Source organism: Salmo salar, chromosome ssa12 (genome assembly GCF_905237065.1).
Source record: "Salmo salar chromosome ssa12, Ssal_v3.1, whole genome shotgun sequence".
In the NCBI taxonomy this organism is placed as follows: Eukaryota; Metazoa; Chordata; class Actinopteri; order Salmoniformes; family Salmonidae; genus Salmo; species Salmo salar.
In genome coordinates, this window is record NC_059453.1 from 48265944 (window position 1) to 48280268 (window position 14325).

General features: G+C 41.0%; 1 protein-coding gene across 2 annotated transcripts in view; it reads right to left on the reverse strand.

The window, feature by feature from the left end:
• The window catches only part of LOC106565234 (histone deacetylase 7), a 95546-nt gene that overhangs the window by 17759 nt on the left and 63462 nt on the right, over positions 1 to 14325 (reverse strand). For both annotated transcript variants that reach the window (XM_014132125.2, XM_014132124.2), the window contains exons 17-20: positions 14250 to 14305; positions 13187 to 13274; positions 12742 to 12861; positions 11241 to 11338 (exon numbers count right to left, since the gene is read on the reverse strand). In XM_014132125.2, coding sequence (XP_013987600.1) covers positions 11241 to 11338; positions 12742 to 12861; positions 13187 to 13274; positions 14250 to 14305 — 362 coding nt within the window. The remainder of the gene's footprint in view (positions 1 to 11240; positions 11339 to 12741; positions 12862 to 13186; positions 13275 to 14249; positions 14306 to 14325) is intronic.

A 14325-nucleotide genomic window follows, 5' to 3' on the forward strand; every position in this document is an offset into this window, starting at 1 on the left:
CGCCATTGTCAAACACAAAATGTGAGCGGAAAAATTATTTTAGCCAGCTACTGTTATTATTTTGGATATGCGTAAAACCCCTCATGTAGCCTACATGTCCATAAACCCATCATGGTATGAGAGATGACTGATACCGCTGACCCTATTTAGAAACATTTAAGTTATTTTTCTGTTACAATTGCTCGTTTTCTGTTTCATGTGATTAAAAAACAAGCTCTCAGTAGGCTACCCTTACCCTAGGGCTATTACAACGAAAGCTGTTTCAACAGCAATAAGTTGCGTGTATTTCTTATCCTGGCCATGCATTAGCCAAGGAGCCTATCTATAAAATATTTCTAGGTCACACTTTAGTTGGATAGTCCGGATAGTCCATCTGTAGATGCTCTACATTGTCATGCTAAAACAGAAAAGGGCCTTCTCCAAACTGTTGCCACAAAGTTGGAAGCACAGAATCGTCTAGAATGTCATTGTATGCTGTAGCGTTAAGATTTCCCTTCACTGGAACTAAGGGGCCTAGCCCGAACCATGAAAAACAGCCCCAGACCATTATTCCTCCTCCACCAAACTTTACAGTTGACACTATGCATTGGGGCAGGTAGCATTCTCCCAGCCTCCGCCAATCCCAGATTAGTCCGTCGGACTTCCAGATGTTGAAGCGTGATTCATCACTCCAGAGAACGCGTTTCCACTGCTCTAGAGTCCAATGGCGGCGAGCTTTACACCACTCCAGCCGAGGCTTGGTATTGCGCATGGTGATCTCAGGCTTGTTTGAGGCTGCTCTGCCATGGAAACCCATTTTATGAAGCTCCAGACGAACAGTTCTTGTGCTGACGTTGCTTCCAGAGGTAGTTTGGAACTCGGTAGTAGGTGTTGCAACCCCGTTAATAATGTCATAGTAATACGTGTACACACTCCCTTACATAAATAGACCCACCGAGGTCAAAAGAGATTGGCTGGTATTGATGCGTTTATATATATCTGTGAGCAAGTTTCTGATAAAGTCAGGCCTCTATTGTTAGGCTACTATTGTTGGTCCAAGTTTGTCTGTAACATAAAAAAAGGGGAAATAGTTGCTGTGAAAAACGGTAATACAGTTTTTTGCTCATGTTTGGGTCCCCTGTGTTGCCAACCAGAAATATGGGAGAATGTGAGACTCAGAAAGTATTCACACCCCTTTCCCACATTTTGTTGTGTTAGAGCCTGAATTTAAAATTGATTAAATGTATATATTTTTTGTCACTAGCCTACACACAATACCCTATAATGTCAAAGTGGAATTATGTTTTTCAATTTTCTTTTAACAAATTAATTAAAAATGAAAAGCTGAAATGTCTTCAATCAATACATATTCAACCCCTTTGTTATGGCAAGCCTAAATACGTTCAGGAGTAAACATTTGCTTAACAAGTCACGTAATAAGTTGTATGCACTCACTCGGTGTGCAATAATAGTGTTTAATATGATTTATGAATGACTACCTCATCTCTGGACCCCTTGCTCTTGTGCTTAGTTGAGCAGTGCATTTCAAACACAGATTCAGCCACAAAGACAGAGCCACAAAGGGAGGTTTCCAATGCCTCACAAATAAGGGCACCTATTGAGCAGACATTGAATATCCCTTTGAGCATTGTGAAGTTATTAATACACCTAGTCACTACAAAGATACAGGCTTATTTCCTGACTCAGTTGCTGGAGAGGAAGGACAATGGTGACTTTAAAAGTTACAGTTTAAAAGCTGTGATAGAAAGAATCTGAGGATGAATCAACAACATTCTAGTTACTCCACAATACTAATCTAATTGGCAGAGTGAAAAGAAGAAAGCCTGTACAGAATAAAAAAAATCCCAAAAATGCATCCTGTTTGCAATAAGGCACTAAAGTAATATTGCAAAAAATGTGGCAAAGCAATTAACTTTTTGTCCTGAACACAAAGTGTTACGTTTGGGGGAAATCCATTATAACGCATTACTGAGTACGACTCTCTATATTTTCAAGCATAGTGGTAGCTGCATCATGTTATGGGTATGTTTGTAATTGTAAAGGACTGGGGAGTTTTTCAGGATAAAAAATAAACAGAATGGAGCTAAGTTCAGGCAAAATCCTAGAAGAAAACCTGGTTCAGTTTGCTTTCCACTAGACACTGGGAAATGATTTCACCTTTCAGCAGGACAATAACCTAAAACACAAGGCCAAATGTGCACTGGAGTTGCTTACCAAGAAGACAGTGAATGTTCTGTAACTTGGCCACACAGGAACATTCACTGTCTTCTTGGTAAGCAACTCCAGTGCACATTTGGCCTTGTGTTTTGACTGAAATCTACTTGAAAATCTATGACAAGCCTTGAAAATGGTTTTCTAGCAATGATCAACAACCAATTTGACAGGGCTTGAAGAATTCTGAAAAGAATAATGGGCATATTTTGCACAATCCAGGTGTTGAAAGTTCTTTGAAACTTACCCATAAAGACTCACAGCTGTAATCACTGCCAAATGTGCTTCTACAAAGTATTGACTCAGGGATGTGAATACTTACGTAATTGTTTTTGTATTTTATTTTCAAAACATTTGGAAACATTTCTGAAAACATGTTTCATTTTGTCATTATGGAGTATTGTGTGTACAGTAGAAGGGTGAGAAAAAAAATCTATTTAATCCATTTTGAATTCAGGCTGTAACACAACAAAATGTGGAGTAGGTTAAGAGGTATAAATATTTTCTGAAGGTACTGTATATAGTACAGTAGCCTAATCTTTGGCATTTTGTAATCATGTATTTATAGTCAAGGGATGTTATGCTTGTTTTGGCCCACAGAGGGGGCAGCTCGCTCTAGTGCTTAGTTTACGCAGTGTTGCCAATTTAGTGACTTTGTCACTATATTTAGCAAGTTTTCAAACCCCATCCAGCAACCTTTATTTGCTACTTTTCAGGCTGCCTTTGGGGAGTTTTGGCACCAAGAGTTTATATGGTTTTAATGGCAGCTGTGCCACAGCAAGTTAAATTGGCGCTATGATGTCATCGCATCTCTGGCAAAACGTAATCGAGCGACTTCTAGCGACATATCAAAAAGCAAATAGCGATTTTCCCTGAAAAATAGTTGACAACACTTGCTTCTTGTGCTCTCGCTCTATAGTGGCTCCTGCCAGTTGATTGAGAGCGCCAACGGAAAATTGAAGAGAGAAGCACCAGATAAACACATTTTAAACCTTATCTTCATGGTGAGCGAGTTATAAAGCATATGATATAAAACACCAAGTTAAGCGGAGTGTAATGATTTATTGTTGTTCTTTTTTCATTATGTTTTGAAAGTTTAATTCATTTATAAATCTCTATTGGCATAGAAGCTAACATCAGCTAATGTTAGCTCCAGTCAAGCTAGCCTGTCATAGTCATGGCGACACAGGACTCCAACGAAAGTTCACACAGAGAGTGTAAATAAAGGGAAAGATTGTAACTTTGCTATCATTAGGGTTATGTTGAGACTGACATGATGGAAATGTACTGATGAGATACATGTCCTTCATCTTGAATCACTAGGGTGGATAATGAATATAATGTCCTTAAATTCCTTCATTTATGAGGCTGTTTCTCCAAAAAAGCAATGTGTTCCCCAGTTGAAATGGCCTTTCATGTGTATTTATTACTAAATCTAACAATTATGTTTTGTAGAGCTTCCAATGCTTCTCCAAGAAGGGCAGGAGTTTAGGATGGAAAGGAAACAGCATCTCTCACTTTTCTTAGCGTAGAATGAAATTGTCCTAATCCTTTGTGAATGACATAAACACATGTTTAAAAACATTAACAAGGATACATTTATCCTTGCATATCACATCTCACGATTGGAAAAGTGACCACTATTGCCTGAACTTATGATGTGCCTTTGTGTTTTCTATAGGTTGAACTGAAAGAGGGCTCCAAAATCCAAATTTCAAAAACTTTGTGGCAAGGTTCAGCCAAGAACCCCCCCCACCCCAAAAAAAGGTGTTGGAATTGATGAGGGCCCTCTTTAGCCGAGAGATCATGGCAAAATCCTCACTTACAGACAAGAAGGCAAAGCCTTTAAGGACCATGAAGCAAAACCTCAACTCTATCCCACATGAGTCTCTGCCATCTGCTGTAAATTCAAGTTAAAAAACGTTCAGTTTTAGTTTAAAGATATCAGTGTTTTCTGCATGCAGAGTCACCAACAACAACATTTAGCCTATACAGATGCATTTCGACATACAAATGGCAGACCTTGGAAAGTAAACATTGGGAAATGTTATCGAGTGGCAGCGCAACCCCCTCCACTCGTTCTCCACCATTATATGATACTCTATAGCTAGGTTTCCATCCAACTCGCGACAGATTTCCATGAAATTATCCTAAAATCTGCATAAAAACAACACGCCAATTTGCATTTTTCCACCAAATTGACTTGTTGTGAATAAAAAGCTGTGTGTGATGACGCAATACATATAAAAATAACTTTGTGGTTAAAATCCCATGTACCGAATAAAAAATACAAGCAAATGGTTTCCATTGCATTTTCAACTCTAGGCTACAGATCACAAAAAAAACAGCATTACATAGCAAATGTGCCCACTCTGGTCCTTGCACATGCGCTCTAGCCAACAGCTCTCAGATACAGGCTAGCTACCTGATGAGATTATAATGGACAAAAGAGTGAGATAATATTTATTTGTCAAACCGGCAGCCAAGCATCGATCATCATGTCACCAGAACCTTGATATTTATTGGAGAGCAGCATCAAGCTCATGCACGTTCACCACCCTGTGAAGTTCATCATAACTTACTTCATCTGTAGCCTAATAAACTGCATGCTTTCCTGAGTCGTAGTGGAAGGACCACACAACATAAGCCTAGGCAGCTGATCGAGGGCGCTAGATCTACACTATCGTCTAGGATTGATGTGTCCAGCCGGTAATACACCTGTGTCCGCCGTGGATGGCTCGTACATTAAGCATCCTCCATTCAGGCTGCAAAGTAATACTTTTCCTCCTTAACTAGCTTTAACGCGGGGCGTCTGAAAAAAACTGGGGAAAAAACTGGAAAAATATGTGTCTGTTATTTATTTATTAGTATTTAAAAAAATGTAGGGGGTAGATCAGCTTTAATATTGCAGATAGATTGTAGCTTCCATTAATGTAATTGTCTGCATTATTTCGAATACCCCATATAATTTTTTGTAAATATATATATATATATATATATATATATATATATATATATATATATATATATATATATATATATATATATATATATAACACACATGCATATACATATAAATAAACACACACACACACACACACACACACACACACACACACACACACACACACACACACACACACACACACACACACACACACACAGTTGAAGTCGGAAGTTTACATACACCTAGGTTGGAGTCATTAAAACTATTTTGTCAACACTAAGTTGACTGTGCCTTTAAACAGCTTGGAAAATTCCAGAAAAATTCCAGAAAATTATGTCATGGCTTTAGAAGATCCTGATAGGATAATTGACATCATTTGAGTCAATTGGAGGTGTACCTGTGGATGTATTTCAAGGCCTACCTTGTCTGGTTCATCCTTGGGAGCAATTTCCAAACTCCTGAAGGTACCACGTTCATCTGTACAAACAACAGTACGCAAGTATAAACACCATGGGACCACGCAGCTGACATACAGCTCAGGAAGGAGACGTGTTCTGTCTCCTAGAGATGAAGTACTTTGGTGCGAAAAGTGCAAATCAATCCCAGAACAACAGCAAAGGACCTTGTGAAGATGCTGGAGGAAACCGGTACAAAAGAATCTATATCCACAGTAAAACGAGTCCTATATCGACATAACCTGAAAGGCCGATCAGCAAAGAAGAAGCCACTGCTCCAAAACAGCCATAAAAAAGCCAGATGACGGTTCGCAACTGCACATGGGGACAAAGATCGGACTTTTTGGAGAAATGTCCTCTGGTCTGATGAAACAAAAATAGAACTGTTTGGCCATAATGACCATCATTATGTTTGGAGGAAAAAAGGGGAGGCTTGCAAGCAGAAGAACACCATCCCAACTGTGAAGCACAGGGGTGGCAGCATCATGTTGTGGGGGTGCTTTGCTGCTGGAGGGACTGGTGCACTTCACAAAATAGATGGCACCATGAGGTAGAAAAATGATGTGGATATATTGAAGGCATCAGGCCGGAAGTTAAAGTTTGGTCGCAAACGGGTCTTCCAAATGGACAATGACCACAAGCATACTTCCAAAGTTGTGGCAAAATAGCTTAAGAACAACAAAGTCAAGGTATTAGAGTGGCCATCACAAAGCCCTGATCTCAATCCTATAGAAAATGTGTGGGCAGAACTGAAAAGCGTGTGCGAGCAAGGAGGCCACCAAACCTGACCCAGTTACACCAGCTCTGTCAGGAGGAATGGGCCAAAATTCACCCAACTTATTGTGGGAAGCTTGTGGAAGGCTACCCTGAAAGGTTTGACGCAAGTTAAACAATTTAAAGGCAATGCTACCAAATACTAATTGAGTGTATGTAAACTTCTGACCCACTGGGAATGTGATGAAATAAATAAAAGCTGAAATAAATCCTTCTCTCTACTACTATTCTGACATTTCACATTCTTAAAATAAAGTTGTGATCCTAACTGACCTAAAACAGGGAATTTTTACTAGGATTAAGGTGTATGTAAACTTCCGACTTCAACTGTAGTATGCTTATTGGTCATAGTATGGATATAGCTAATATGCCACAAGTTCCCACATGCCGTACAAAATACGAAGTATACAAGAAGTAGACACTATTTCCGTGCTTTTAGGGCCCATACAGTGAGGGGGAAAAAGTATTTGATCCCCTGCTGATTTTGTACGTTTGCCCACTGACAAAGAAATGATCAGTCTATAATTTTAATGGTAGGTTTATTTGAACAGTGAGAGACAGAATAACAACCAAAAAATCCAGAAAAACGCATGTCAAAAATGTTATAAATTGATTTGCATTTTAATGAGGGAAATAAGTATTTGACCCCCTCTAAATCAGAAAGATTTCTGGCTCCCAGGTGTCTTTTATACAGGTAACGAGCTGAGATTAGGAGCACACTCTTAAAGGGAGTGCTCCTAATCTCAGTTTGTTACCTGTATTAAAGACACCTGTCCACAGAAGCAATCAATCAATCAGATTCCAAACTCTCCACCATGGCCTAGACCAAAGAGATCTCCAAGGATGTCAGGGACAAGATTGTAGACCTACACAAGGCTGGAATGGGCTACAAGACCATCGCCAAGCAGCTTGGTGAGAAGGTGACAACAGTTGGTGCGATTATTCGCAAATGGAAGAAACACAAAAGAACTGTCAATCTCCCTCGGCCTGGGGCTCCATGCAAGATCTCACCTCGTGGAGTTGCAATGATCATGAGAACGGTGAGGAATAAGCCCAGAACTACACAGGAGGATCTTGTCAATGATCTCAATGCAGCTGGGACCATAGTCACCAAGAAAACAGTTGGTAACACACTACGCCGTGAAGGACTGAAATCCTGCAGCGCCCGCAAGGTCCCCCTGCTCAAGAAAGCACATATACATGCCCGTCTGAAGTTTGCCAATGAACATCTGAATGATTCAGAGGACAACTGGGTGAAAGTGTTGTGGTCAGATGACTGTAGTATGCAGCATTCCTCCTCCTCCAAACACAACTCAACAGCAGGGGATCAAATACTTTTTTCCCTCTCTGTAATGGAATTCTTCAGGAAATGGGCGTGGCTTCACAACGTTTTCAGATTTGAAGAACACGGTGTAAAATATGCAGCCAAAGTCCGAAGAGAGCGGATCCAAATTCATTGCTTTGACTTATTATGACAAATGTTAAGAAAATGTTGAGCAATGTAATAAAGTAATGACTTTTCAAATAAGTTACGTTACACATTATGTTGGCTGACAATTTGTTAGCTACGTTATCCTTACAAACCGCATAGCATTACTGCCGTATGTACCAGCATGTTAGCTAGTTACCTAACGTTAGTTGGCTACTAATACATCAAACTTGCCAGGAAGTATATTAACTATCTGCTATCTAACTAACTAACTAACCAACATTTATTGACTTGATTATTCACATCATTCTTAACTAAGTGGTATAGTCGTTGTGCGTTTCAATGGACATTGTTAATTCTGGCTATCTACTCCGATTTCAGAGCATTCTTGCGCAGAATATGGCCGGTGTCAGTAAACATTGGCAAAAAAAGTGTAATTAAATTGTTGCCAGCAGCACAGTTACAAAAGGACAATCTGACCACACTCTGGATTTACGAATGCCCAGAGCGCACTGTGGCACTCCAGATTGAATTTATGAACACAAACGAAATCGTAAAATGTCTAGCTAGTCATTTGTTATGCTAACAAGCTAGCAAGCGGTTGCATAACAACAGCATCAACTTCCGGTTGACAGGCAAAGCACTAGTATGCTCAACTGAAACGATACCGTTCGTTTACAATATACTAAAATGAATGAATAGTATGTAGTATGTTGTATATACTCATTAAGTATGTAGTATACACTGCGTGCACAATTATTAGGCAAATTGTATTCCTCTGGATTAATTTTATTGTTGAACAAACACAATGCTCTTTGTCAATCCAAAATGTTATTGAACCTCAAACCTGAATGTTTAACAAAGGAAAAGTGAGTTTTGTCTTTCTCAGGGAAATATATAAGTGTGCACAATTATTAGGCAACTATTAGTGTGCAGAATTATTATTAATTAATTATTAATTACAAAAATAATTTCTCTCAACTCACATGTTTATTCTCAATTTTTAGAGTAAGTGTAACAGATAAGTAACATAAAATGACAATTATATAAAACTTTTGGCCTTTCAAAAATATTCAGTGACCAATATAGCCACCCTTATTTTCAATAACTGCCATGAGCCTTACATCCATGGAGTCTGTCAGTTTCTTGATCTGTTCACGATCAATTTTCACTGAAGCAGCAACCACAGCCTCCCAAATGCTGTTCAAAAAGGTGTATTGTCTTCCATCACTGTAAATCTCACGTTTGAGAAGGGCCCACAAGTTCTCAATAGGATTTAAGTCAAGTGAGGAAGGGGGCCAGGTCATTATTCAGGCATCTTTAAGGCCCTTGCTGGCTAGCCAAGCAGTGGAGTACTTGGATGCATGTGATGAAGCATTGTCCTGCATAAAGATCATGGCCTTCTAGAATGCTGAGGACTTCTTCCTGTACCACTGTTTGACGAAAGAATCTTCCAGAAACTGGCAGTAGGTTTGGGAGTTGAGTTTCAGTCCATCTTCAACCAGAAAAGGTCCAACTACCTCATCCTCAATGATAGCAGCCCATACCAGTACCCCTCCTTCACCTTGCTGGCACCTGACTCAAAGTGGTGCCCTGTGTTCATTACTGATCCAGCCACGGGCCCATCCATTTGGTCCATCAAGAGTCACTTTCATTTCATCTGTCCATAAAACGTTTGAAAAATCTGTCTTCAGGTATTTCTTTGCCCAATCTTGACGCCTCAACTTGTGAATCTTATTCAGTGGTGGTCTTGTTTCAGTCTTCTTGACCTTGGCCATGTCTCTGAGCACTTGACACCTTGTACTTCTGAACACTCCAGGTAGGTTGCAGTTCTGGAATATGGTGGCACTGGAGGATAATGGGTTCCTGGTAGTTTGACGTTTAATTCTTCTCAAGTCTTTTGCAGTTAATTTGCGCCTTTTCTTCCCCATGCGTTTTTTGCGCCCCAGTTGACTATTCGCAACAAAACGTTTGAATGTCCGGTGGTCACACCTCAGTAGTTTAGCTATTTAAATTGTGTCGCATCCGTCTGAAAGGCATTTTACATTTTTGGTTTTTCAGTGTCAGTTAAGTTTCTTTTTTGTCCCATTTTACCTGAGGTAATGAGGCTGCCTAATAATTATGCACACCTTGATATAAGGTGTTATTCACTGTCGACACACCCTCCCTCATTACACAAATACATATCACCTGAAAATGATTAAATCCAATAAGCATTCAAGTTTATATGGTTTGGAGTTTGAAAATGTGAATAGAAACAATGATAAGATCAGAATACTCACTTGCCTAATAATTGTGTGTAACCGATGTGAAATGGCTAGTTAGTTAGCGGTGGTGCGCGCTAATAGCGTTTCAATCAGTGACGTCACTCGCTCTGAGACTTGAAGTAGGGTTTCCCCTTGCGTGGCAAGGGCCGTGGCTTTTGTGGCATGATGGGTAACGATGCTTCGTGGGTGTCAGTTGTTGATGTGTGCAAGGGTCCCTGGTTCGAGCCCAGGTTGGGGCGAAGAGAGGGACGGAACCTACACTGTTACATGTGCACGCAGTGTACAGTATGCTAGTATGGGTATTCGAACACAGCTCTAGTCTTCACCCAGTAGCTCAGATTGTGACATGTAATTTCCCCTTCTTGCATGCTTTTAATTCTGACTCTTTGTGTATTAGGCTATTGGCCTAGTGGAATGTATATAAGAAGAAATTTAAGTTAAAAGCCAATTATTTTTATTATATGCCTTATTTTGTCATTCCAGTTCAATTCTGATTTCAAATTACCAATCCTTACCAAATAAGGAAGACTCAGTATGCTCTAAGTTTTTCTCTATCTTCATTAGGGATTTGTGTAAATGGCAGCTGTTTGAGAAAAGACACACAAAGATACACATTTTCAAAGGTGTTTTTTCTTGACTGATTACCATTTGATTGATGGGGTGCTATTGCATGTCATATCATTTGAAAGGGCTGTTTCTCAGCTTTCAAAACATGTATTACGTTTTCATATATGGTTTGTACAACAAAAAAAAATGTATGAAATGTATGCATTCACTACTATAAGTCGCTCTGGATAAATGACTAAAATGTAAAAAAAAAAAAAATGTAAAAAAATGTTAAATGTTTGACACCAGCAAAGTATGTTCATTAATATACGCTGGTCTCAGTACATTCATGAATTCCCCATGGATTGGATGGCATCACAAACATCCAACTCGCACCACAATATAACATCTGAACACATGACATACATGTCTGTTATATCATAGCTGTCTGTTGTATTTCAAGGATGAGTGAAGAGGTTTGGTAAGACTTCCTATGAATCATTAGCGAGCGCCCCTGGCTTTGACTAGAATATAATCTTTGTGATTTTGTTTAATGTGAATTGGGCTGGAGGTAAAGTGAGGTAGGTTAGGTGTGTGTGTATCTACTGTACCGAAATGCTGCCAGGTATTCAGCGTCGCCCATGGGAGGGTCCAAGCCTCCCGTCCATGCCACATTGACATTGAAGCCTTCACCTGCTCCTGCTCCAACCTGGACAGAGCGGGAGAGAGAGGGGAGAGAGAGTTATGTCTTACTTCATGGAAAGTTGTGCTGAGAGTTGAAAGGTCATGAGATATTTTGCATCAAATGTTCACAAACTATCAGCGCGGTTGTTTAAAAAATGCGCATTTGTTACAATTGAGGAAAAGCCCCGTCACATTTCAATGACATACGGGAGTGATTACGATTTCCAAATGAAAGACGACTGGCCATTAATTCAACGCCTCCATCAACTCAACTATTTCGATTTTTGATACAATTTGTCAAATCTGCTTATAAATCCCTCGCAGCGAACAACAGAACTACACCCAGATTAAGTCCCAGTTTTAACACACCACAGGGACGTACGTATATTCTTGAGTCGGCACTTGGCGATATTCAGTTTCTCGTTATATTTCACATAATCTCCGCACCCAGAACCAAATGTTAACATCTGTCACGAGAGACTATATTTCACTAAATGCCAGGCACAACCGGTGGATGTCTCCCTGATTTGACCTCACGCTCGTGGTGTGGCATACTAACTGATCCCAAGGGTCTTTAGAGGAGAGTAAGCCTTAAAAATGTCTGCTAACGGCTATTTAGCTTTTGAAACTCCTCCGCCATCGCTCAATGTCATGGTGAGGAGATAGTGAGGACTCTGAGTGACACACTCTTGGCAACAAATTGCAGTCCTTTCCTTTGTGTGTGTGTGTGTGTGTGTGTGTGTGTGTGTGTGTGTGTGTGTGTGTGTGTGTGTGTGTGTGTGTGTGTTCGTGTGCGTGAGGATGATGTGCATTGCAGAGTGTCTGACTTGACTCTCTCTCGGTAGACGGGATGTTCACAGGGCAAACTCAAAACACATGAGCTCCGCCACCCACTGCCAACTAGTCACTCTCCCTCTCTTTCTCTCTCTCCATTGTTCTTCTCTTCTTCATCCCCTTTCCCCCCCCTTCTGTTATTCCTTTCATGTTTAAGAGACGCTGGAGCGGATTACGGGTACCCTGATGTTTCTCTGTGGTACCCCTGATGACATCAATGCTACCCCCTTAGTGTGTTATATAGGTACATGGGGCTGTGGTCGAGGGACACAGAGACTCCAGAGGTTTACCACACAGCTCAGTGGCGGTCGAGGGGCCATTTAAGGCTAAGCCACATCCAAGCCAGCATAGCATCTAATGGACCATCCTCCCATGATGAAGAATATGGTAAAACATCCACTTTTTTTTATCCTCCTTATTTGGTGAGAATGGAGTGGGTAGTAACAAACGCTAAAGCGGTTTCAGACTATTGGGCCGACCCAATCCGTTCTGTGCTCGCTCAGACGGGGGTTTTTTTCCCACATGAAAAGACCAATCATGTATTTGATGGGGGAGCATGATGTACATGGTGGTGGATAGTGCAACCTAACTTACCTCGTCTGGGTTCCCGCTACCGGGGAAGAAGTTGCCATTGTCATAGCGATGCAGGGAGATGTACAGCACGCTGGAGTCGTTGTAGAACACTGACTGGGTACCGTTGCCATGGTGAACATCCTGCACATTGGGGATAAAGGTCAAGGGGTCGTCAGACTCGTTAATATGTAGTATGCTTGACCAGTCTCATACTTGCTCTGGATGTTTGCATCTTATTTGTCTTTACAAACCAGGTAGTATTTAAGTGTGCATGTGTTCCAACGTGTGTGTGTGTCTGTCTGTGTCTGTCTGTGTTAACGCTCAGACTGATGGCGGGCCCAGACTCATGTGAAAAGCAGAGATCAGTGTGAATGTTGACACCACGCTTATGGTCAATATGTGTGTTGTGTAAGTAAGCAAGTGTTTAGCTCCCATATGGGGACCAGTGATGGCGGTCATCTCTCACCCAGTCCACAATGAGGATCTTGCTGATGCTGAGTTTGTGCTGGAGCTGCTTGGCTGCGATGGCCACGGAGTTGAAGAAGCAGAAACCCCTTTGGAAAGACACATATGGACTTATGACGACAGAATCAGGACAGGAGGTCCTTAACCCTAACCCATAACGAGACAAAAGACACCCAATGTAATGTGAGGGCGTCTCAGAGAATGTCCTCACAATACACACACTAGGTGATGTGAGGATATTAGTGCCAATGGGTCAAACATGCTTTGTTTCACTGGACATGCACTCATATTTAGGCTTGGTTTAAATGGCGAAGGGCCAATGTATGAATGATGGGAAAAATACACGGCAAGTAAACATCTGACAATCTCAGACAAAAGAAAACCATAACAGAAACAAAAGCAAAACACAAATACGAAAATACTCTCCACATATCAAAATATGTTCTCGTGAAATAACTTCTCGTGACCTGAAATCATTTCTCGTGACCTCCCTCCTCATGCATTTCAGAGAATGTGTTCCTCATAAACCACTTACAGTAAGCTGACTCGTACTCAATATCCGTAGGATATTGTGAGACAGAGAAGGTGTGAGAGAAAGAGTTGATGTATGAAAATGAGAAGAGGAATGTTGAAAGCGGTGGTGTCAGCAGGAGCTATAAGCTCGGCGAGTGTGAACTGTAGATCATATCTACTGGCCAACTCCTTTCCTCCAGTAAGTCTTTATCGACACATAAATTACTAGTGACAAGCACTGCTGAGTACACACACTATCGCGCGTGAACCCACTCACGCATGCACACACACACACACACATACGCTGACGTATGCAAGCACACACAGCTGAATGTGGTTAGCCTTCTAATGCATTCTATTTCAGACTGATACACAGACATGCACCCATACACACACACATGCACACAAGCCTCGGGCAGGTAACGCACATACTCCATACACACACATAACACACACTTTCGGACGGTGCTTTTGATGTGCAGGGAAAACCCTTTGAAATGATTTTAGAGACCTCCTGGCTCCGCGTGTGTGTGCGTCTGTGCAGTACTTACAAGGGGGTAGAGCGGGCTGCATGGTGTCCAGGGGGCCTCACCACTGCAAAGCCATTCTGTGAGATGGGAATAGAAA